The following is an 8,500-nucleotide window of genomic DNA, read 5'->3' as shown; positions in this document are numbered from 1 at the left end:
GCTGTTATTGCTACTGTTGTTATTGCTGCTGCTGCTGTTATTGCTGCTTCTGCTGTTATTGCTGCTTCTGCTGTTATTGCTACTGTTGTTACTGCTGCTTCTGCTGTTATTGCTACTGTTGTTACTGCTGCTTCTGCTGTTATTGCTACTGCTGCTGCTGTGATTGCAATAATCAACAGCTGTAGCAATAACAGTAGCAGCAATAATCAACAACAGCAGCAATAGCAGCAGCAGCAGCAACAAAAACAGCTACAGCAGCAAATTAACAGCACATAATTTGACACATTATTACTCTCATCTTTATTTTTAGCAGTATAAGAAAGCCTTAATATTTCAGGATATACATATCTAAGGGCATAAGTTCTTACTAAGACAAAAATAAATATGCTGTTGCTTAATACAAATTATATTTTTGAATTTGAAGTTTCAACAAACCAGTAACTTATGAGGTGTTCTGCATTATTAAACATTTGTAAATGGGTTTTGCAGTCTCTGTTGAAAAACTGTCACTTTTAATTTAAATGTGTCACTGCCGAGAAATGAAAGTTCCAGACTTGTGATTTACATAAAGCACACCTTTGCTGATTGACTGATTTGTGTATTTATTTCATGGCAGTATCCTGCCACCTCTCAGCAAACCTAAAATATATGACTTTATTAAGCCCCAAATTCAGTTGTGCTGCTGTGCAACCTGCTAAACCTGCTGAGAGATAACAAATCTCTTTTTAGTATAAAACTATTAACCTTTGCAGACTTCACCACAGGACATGCAGACTCTGCAAAAGATTGTAATCCAACTCCCATATATGAGTGACATGAATTCACAATGAGTCTGTATTTCTGGAATAATCATTTCTGTATTTCTTGTTATTGGAGGAAAAGCTGCAGCTTATCAAAATATATTCCAGATATATCATAATGCATTTATCATTGTAGTTTTAAGTAGAGTCTCTAAGGGAGGATGTTGCATATTGAGATTTCTCTCCATCAGGTACATATTTAGATAATTTATAACTACAATGTCTTATTCAAGTTGGGAAAAACAACACTTTCTAAATGCAATGGAAAAGAACAATGAAATACCACCCTTTTCATGCCAAATTGAGCAGCAGAAATGCTTTTAAAAATGTAATCTGTGTGTCTTCAACAATGTAAAAAAAAAGTGCATTAGTGTCACCGCAAAATAATTTCTTGGAGAGTTCCAGTAGCAGAGCATTATACTGCATGAATACAGAACTCCACCTTGTGGCTGGTGGCTGTTGTAGACAACATTAATCTGAAGCCATTGACTGAGACTTACTAGTCTGTGGAACGTTAAGTTACCAAATTTGTTCATGATAAATTCAGCTTTGCTTTATTGATCTTGACATGAAATTACATTTTATGTGTGACAGTCAGATGCTTCAGGCCACATTATGTCGACCATTCACGGCCTAACAAGTTAATTACGTGATAGATAAACTAGGGGGCGCTATACTTTCAAATAAAACTTCACGTGGTAACCATTAAGGGTTAGATCACCCAAAAATGAAAATTCTGTCATCATTTACTCACCCTCATGTTGTTCATGCTTATACATTAGGCTACAATAATTACATAATTATTAATAAAGATAAAAAGAAACATGAATAGGCCTCAGTCATGGCTATTCATGTTTCTTTTTTCTTTTATTATTATTTTTCTTTTATTTTTTTACATGAACTGAAACATTGCACAGCAGTTAAACACCTAGTGATGAGGGTCGAAGTGGCCGGTGTTGTCTTCTGTCCCTCTGCTGCGTGATTGTGATTTAATGTGCTGAGTAACGCCATTTTCTCCACCGTGATATGGCTTCGAGATATGAAATTAAATTCTTCCGGTCAGCTGTTGTTAAATTTACCTGTATATTAATTTTTTTGTTTTTCTTCCTGCGTAGATATCAGCCGCGCAACTGGGTTGTCCAGGTTGAGGTCACAAATGGGTTGACATTTGTATGTGTCGATTGTGTGAGTAGGATGCGTTTCATGCAAGATCTGGCAACTGGACAACCTTGGAATAATAAATTGATGTTATATATTGATCATATATTGATGGGCCATACAAATTGCTACGGGAGTTTCCTGAGAGAAATAACAAAAAGGGAGTGGGGCGGGAGATGGGTGTGAAACACAGGTGATTCCCGGGAAAAACGGGAATGTTGTTCCAAACCTGTATGAGGTTCTTTCTTCTGTTGAACACAAAAGAAAATATATTTTTTTAAATGTTGGTAACCAAGTAACCAGTACTTTAACAATAATGTAAATTTTGGGATTTTGGAAATTAAAATGGATGTACAGGTGATTATGATTAATATGTGAGTGATTATGTGTTAGGCTATTTATGGTCATATTCTTCATGTGACAGATCAAACAACAACATGAATTGAGAGTCTTTAATACTTCAAAAATGATTAGAGAAATTATTTATGCAGATGAAAGACTTTATTCGGGATTGGTATAAAGTGTCGTTACAAAGGCATGAGACACAACATGATTTGAATTCAATTTAGTAAAACATTTAGGTTAACATTATATATAAATTAATATATAACACCCAGGTCAAACACGCTAATAATTTTTTTTTTAGCATTTCTCGAAATTTTGCACAAAAAACAACCTGTTATTTTTAACCCAACAGACTATTTTCATTTATCATGCTTGCTCTTGTCAGTTTAGGTGTCACTATAGCTTTCTGAAATGACTGTCATGTTAGACTTAGATGATCCTTGATAAAACTTGCTTTATCACTTAAACAGTGTTAGACTTATTATTGTATTTAATAATACAAATAATAATTAAAAAAAATTGAATTCTTATTTTATTGAAAATAAAAATTTCGAAGTAATCATTGCCAGTTAAACATTGTGCTTTATCACTTAAACAGTGTTAGACTTATTATTGTATTTAATAATACAAATAATAAAAAATAAAAAATGGAATTCTTATTTTATTGAAAATAAAAATATATACAGGCATAAAAAATACATGAGAATATTAAACAAACCTTCATTTTAAAAACAATCAACATCATATGTGCACAGAGTGAGCTGTGCATCCAATACTGTAAAATCAGTGCAATCATCTTTGTCAGTAAAACAGTGAGAATGGCTTAATGAACAATTATTTGGCCGACGTCTCCCTTGGTGGCTGAGCCTTTACTCGTCTTAGGTACTGTTTAGAAACTCTTATTGACTTCTTTGAGGTTCTCCAACCTTTGCTGCCTGAGAACAACAAAACACATGGTTAGACCACACATTGAAAATAATGCTGTCCTATTGTCTTGATAATGACTTTCTCAAACCCAAAGCGATCAAACATACCATTTTTAACACAAACATTCATGCAGAGTTGTTTGGAGATGAAGTTATTGTTGCTTCCTCCGCATCCTGTATATATGAACTCCTCGCATGTTTTTGTAGCAGAGTTGTAGTAATACCTTTCCATGGAAGCTAAGCACTTTCCTTTATCCAAAATATCATGGCAAATCACAGGGATCGCTGGAAAAAATTAAACACAACAGAAATGTTTAACTTTAGATCTTTGCATTTTCTAGGGACCTCAAAAAGTGTTCTAGGTGGAGCCGGAGTACATGAATAAATAAGCCAGGCAAGAGACTGGAAACCATTTAGACATGAAGGCCATTAAACAAGCTTGTTGTGCTGATGATTTGAAAAGACGAGAACAAAAATGTCTTAATGTGTTCCAACGAAGGGTCCCAACAAGTACACCGGTCCCTTAATGTTCTGTTCTATGACCCGCTCCCGCTCATCAGTTTTATTAATGCCATTGACATTTCCTCACCAAATCATTATCAAGGTCCAATGCTTTATTGCCGTATACATAATAAAAAATAAAAAATCTGCATTTTAATTATTTGATTTGATCTGCAAATGCTTCAATGAGGCTTTTTTTTTAAAATGCTACAGCTACAGTGTTTCTACTTACTTTTAGGAGGTTTGCAATATTCCAGACATCCCTGAAAGTTTTCAAACTGGTTTTCATTGCCTTGGCAACCACCATAAGAGAAGGGTTCACACTGCATGGAGGTCATATTGAAGAAATAACGCTTGAAGATGCCTCGGCAGGGCCCCTCTTTCTTTGGGAAACGACAGATCTGGGGGATTTCTGTGGTGTGCAAAACAAAACACGTTTAAGTGAGCATTTCACATCAGAAGTGCAGCTTATGATCGTTTTAAACCATAACTGCCCTCAGAACTCGCATTAAAAAATCCCATTTAAGATCCCTTATGAAAAATAAGTGTACTTAAAGCTGCAATCTATAACTTTTTTTGTGTTCAAAATTGACAAAATTTATATAATAAGCGAGTACATCATGAATACATTTTCCAAACCATTTTTTTTTGTCTTATCCTGAATCACTACGCTACACCTATCTTAAAGGGATAGTTCACTCAAAAATGTAAATTGTGTCATCACTTACTCTCAACCTCGTGTTGTTCTAAACCTGTATGGGTTTCTCTGTTCTGTTGAACACAAAAGAAGATATTTTGAAGAATGTCGGTAACCAAACAGTTGATGGACCCCATTGACTTCCATAGTATTTTTTTTCCCACTATGGAAGTCAATGGGGTCCATCAACTGTTTGGTTACCGACATTCTTCAAAATATCTTCTTTTGTGTTCAACAGAACAGAGAAACCCATACAGGTTTAGAACAACACGAGGTTGAGTAAGTGATGACACAATTAAAATTTTTGAGTGAACTATCCCTTTAAGTGTTTATATTCAGACTATTTTAGACTGGTTTGTGTCGGCAACGCTGTGGAGTATCCCAGTTCCTGCGTGACTCGTCATAGACATAAACAGAGAGAAGTAGGTCCAGCTAAAATGTTCTTCCACAAGACACATATAGTTCTGCTTATTAACCGCTAGAGCGCCAAAAGTTACAGACTGCAGCTTTAAGTTCAGTTATATTTTGAAGTATACTTCATGTATACGTATACTAATATCAATGTACTAGATGCATACTTGTAAGTGTACTGTTTTTAATACTACTTGGGACTAAATTGCCCCACTTGTCAGCGTATAAAAGTATACCTCTAAGTATACTTTAAGTGTAACAGTAGTAAACTTTGAGTACACAACTAGTTTACTGCAACTATACTACAAGTGAACTTAAAGATATACTGATAGTTTACTAGACAAATACTTGTAGCACACTTTTTAGTTTATAAAAGTACACTTTGAAGTGTATTTTCTACTAGTTTAGTAGTTTTATACTGCAAGTATACTTGTAAGTGTTCTTGAAGTGAACACAACATCATACTTTTGTTTACAATTAATATATTATTTTTGCACTTTAAGTAAAAAGTTTCAAACTATTTTCCAAAAGCCTACTATGTTCCAGTTTAGGTATTATTTGTTTATACTTGACAAATACCTTTAACTGTACTTTGACTTTTTTGTAAAAACATTTAAAGCAACATGCAACCTTTTCTATCAACACTTGAATCTGGGTACGTTTTATATAAAAAAATTAAATTAAATAAAAAAGCAACTTTTTGCGCAAAAAGCTGAGAAAATCTTTTTAAAGACTACGTCTGGATCGGATTCAGAGCGATGATCAAAACATAGATGGAGTAGATCGTGTCCATCAACACACCTACAAAGCTTCACAGTCGTTAACACTTCCTGGGTCGACATTTCATTAAGTAACGTTAGGCAGTTTTGATCTTTTGTGCTGTTTTTCTTCTATCACTTGTTTCTGCTTCTTCATCATCTGTTAATTTTGATCTGGAGATTCTGAAGTCTCTCAGAAGATGCGTAATAGTTAGAATAAATGAGGCTAGAATAAAACTTTTTGTTTTTAAAGCAGCGGCTCTGTTCTTTCATTTGATATACTGCATGTTCAGATTTGCATACAACAAAATATTCTGGGGGCCATGAAACTTTCTTGAAAATGATCAAAAACAATGGTGGTGGCTAGCATTTTTTTTTTAAACGCTGGCAGTGACAGAGTTAATATGCCACTATACTCAATCAAAAGAGTAAACACAACTACAAACCAAGTACTTAATTATACTTTTAAGTATATCCTGATCAAAAGATTGAGTACAAGTATAGGCCAAACAGGCTACTTAGACTTTTCTGTCAGTATAAGTCAAACTATAGCCTACTTAAGTGGAATTTTAAGTATAATTTTGAGAAGTACATAAAGTATATTCTTAAAAAGGACATAAAAAGTAGACAAAGTATACCTTCTTATTTTTAGTTTAAAAGAAGTAAATAGCACACTTGAATAAACTTCTTTTTCGTAAGGGATGCCATGTGTATTGTTTACAGAGCATTTACGTATATATTTATTTTTAAAAAAACGTACTTGGAATCCTGAAGCAAATCTTCTGACATTCCATAAATGACCTGAAGTTGTTTGCGTTTCCTCCACAGCCGCTATAGCTGAATTCTTCACACTTTTGGGTGATTGTGTTGTAGTAATAGCGCTGGATGTCGTCATTGCACGTTCCTTCTTCAACTTGCAACAGACAAACTTCTGTGAGGGAATAAATAACGTGGTAAAAAAATATATATAACAAACCTCAAGCTCAAATTCACTTGCAACTTTTAAGTGTCACGTTTCAACAACACAATGCCTCTGTTTCGCCACTTTACCAGCCATTAAAAGAGCACAATGTTACATTTACCTTTGGGTTGTTGTCCGACGGCGCTTTGCAGCAGAACAACAATAAGCAAAAGACCTCCAAGCAAATCACACACCATCGTGAGAGATTATGGATTCTAAGATCGCGTGTATAGTCTGATATACTAACTGCTATGTTACTCGCCTGATATGTTACTACTAACTTGACTTCTCCCAATCGTTGCCTTATAAATGGAGAATTTGTCAGGGGGGAATTGGAAGGGCGGGCTAAACTTAGTCATTTCCATGACAATTCCACAGTCTCCACTCAGTATAAATACGTCTATTCCCGAAGTATAGGAAATCAATAATGACGTGTTTCATGCATAAAATTATAACAAAGCCAAACGTACTACTACTAACTACTACTATAACTATTATACTATAATAATAATAATAACATGTCTATAATATAGTAAAAACATAATAAAAATAGAATGTGTAATCATTATAATTACTATAGAATAATAATAAATAATATTGGAATAATCACATTTATATTATTATTAACAATATAATAATGAAAACCCCTTTTTATTCATGTGTGACCAGGAAAAAAACACATAGGAAATATTTTAAGAGAATGCATTTGTCATATCTTTGATGATAATGAATTATCTAATGTGACAGGTTAGGGGTAAACATGGATTAGCACGCTTATCACAGTAGCCTGTAATACTTTCTATGTCCCCTTGACCTATATTGCAATCCGAAGGTCATTCGAAACCCTTTATATCAATTTCACTATGTTTGGGATGTAATTCATTTGTTAGGTAAATATGTATTACTTCTGTGTGTATGGTAATCCACAAGAACACCTGACCACAAATTTGGTGAAGAAGACTATGGAAAGATAAAATATAGCGTGCTTGTTTTAATGAGATTAAGAGATTACAATGTTTCTGCAGATTACTTTATAAACCGGATTGAGGGAGAGGTGCGGAATCTCTTTCCATTTTCAGGGGTGGAGGAGACCTCATCGTAAGCGGCAGTAAGTTTGGTCATCTGCAATTTTTTGAATAATTGCAAATCTCAATCATAAAAACCCTACCACTTGTAATGTAATTGTCTGATTTGATTTCTCACAGACAATGCCGGTCATAAATATAGACGAACTTACAGACCTGGATAAGGCTACAATGGAAGTAACCCAGCTCAAAACTGAGGTGAAGCTGGAAAGGGAGAAGGTAAGCATCCAAATCTACTCATGGCCAGATTACACAAAATGGACTACATCAAAGTTGGATGGCCTGGATGGCTTTCTAAAGCGTGTATAGGCATTGTTAGTATGCTCTCTTTTGTTTGCTTGTCACTTTAATCACTTTTTTCTGTCAGACCTCCAAATGCTGTGAAGAGATTACGGAGTACATTCAGAGCGGAGCAGAGGAGGATCCTTTGGTCAAAGGCATTCCAGAGGAGAAGAACCCATTCAAGGAGAAAGGTGGATGTGTCGTTTGCTAATGTGGACAGAGAAGCCCCGACTTATGCAGTTTAGTGTTCAATGCAGCCCATGGACACCTGCTAAAATTGAATCATAGCTGGAATCCACTCTGCTCCCCGAAAAAGGACAATCACAAACATGGATAGATGTTCGAATAACTCTAAATGGCTCTTTCTCCCTTGTAAATGAGTCCTCAGGATCTGGACCCTTATATGTTGTGTATTCATCTTTGAAGTGATGTAATAAATCTGACTACCATTGTGCACTGATCACCAGACACTTGCTTGATGGACTAATCCATGTATTTCTTTCTTAGGCAGGCAGCCAGAGGGTAACATTTGTGTAACTAAACTGAGTGAAAGTGAATTTTTGAGCTTGCAATTAA

At 34.9% G+C, this 8,500-nt stretch overlaps 2 protein-coding genes across 2 annotated transcripts; one reads left to right on the top strand and one right to left on the bottom strand.

The window, feature by feature from the left end:
• Positions 1 to 2,925: 2,925 nt before the first annotated feature.
• Positions 2,926 to 6,861, bottom strand: tfpi2 (tissue factor pathway inhibitor 2). The gene is made up of 5 exons (XM_082186357.1): positions 6,679 to 6,861; positions 6,357 to 6,527; positions 3,963 to 4,142; positions 3,338 to 3,514; positions 2,926 to 3,238 (listed from the first exon to the last, which is right to left on the bottom strand). Exons 1-5 carry the CDS (start codon positions 6,752 to 6,754, stop codon positions 3,138 to 3,140), a joined length of 705 nt encoding a protein of 234 aa, XP_082042483.1. The 5' UTR covers positions 6,755 to 6,861; the 3' UTR covers positions 2,926 to 3,137.
• Positions 6,862 to 7,316: 455 nt separating this feature from the next.
• On the top strand, positions 7,317 to 8,392 carry gngt1 (guanine nucleotide binding protein (G protein), gamma transducing activity polypeptide 1). The gene is made up of 3 exons (XM_082185054.1): positions 7,317 to 7,665; positions 7,763 to 7,861; positions 8,010 to 8,392. The coding sequence occupies exons 2-3, from the start codon at positions 7,766 to 7,768 to the stop codon at positions 8,133 to 8,135; spliced, it is 222 nt and encodes a 73-aa protein (XP_082041180.1). The 5' UTR covers positions 7,317 to 7,665; positions 7,763 to 7,765; the 3' UTR covers positions 8,136 to 8,392.
• Positions 8,393 to 8,500: the final 108 nt, after the last annotated feature.

The sequence above is a fragment of the Leuciscus leuciscus genome (assembly GCF_965113295.1).
Source record: "Leuciscus leuciscus genome assembly, chromosome: 12".
NCBI lineage: Eukaryota > Metazoa > Chordata > Actinopteri > Cypriniformes > Leuciscidae > Leuciscus > Leuciscus leuciscus.
The sequence above is the reverse complement of the archived record's forward strand: the minus strand, read 5'-3'. Positions and strand labels throughout refer to the sequence as shown.

Excerpts from the sequence above, each read along its gene's own strand:
- tfpi2 (XM_082186357.1), bottom strand. The coding sequence starts at position 6,754 with ATGGTGTGTGATTTGCTTGGAGGTCTTTTGCTTATTGTTGTTCTGCTG. Across the intron at positions 4,143-6,356 it reads GATTTGCTTCAGGATTCCAA|AAATCCCCCAGATCTGTCGT; the intron begins GTACGTTTTTTT and ends TGCACACCACAG. Across the intron at positions 3,515-3,962 it reads ATATTGCAAACCTCCTAAAA|CGATCCCTGTGATTTGCCAT; the intron begins GTAAGTAGAAAC and ends AATTTTTTCCAG.
- gngt1 (XM_082185054.1), top strand. The coding sequence starts at position 7,766 with ATGCCGGTCATAAATATAGACGAACTTACAGACCTGGATAAGGCTACA. Across the intron at positions 7,862-8,009 it reads TGAAGCTGGAAAGGGAGAAG|ACCTCCAAATGCTGTGAAGA; the intron begins GTAAGCATCCAA and ends TTTTTCTGTCAG.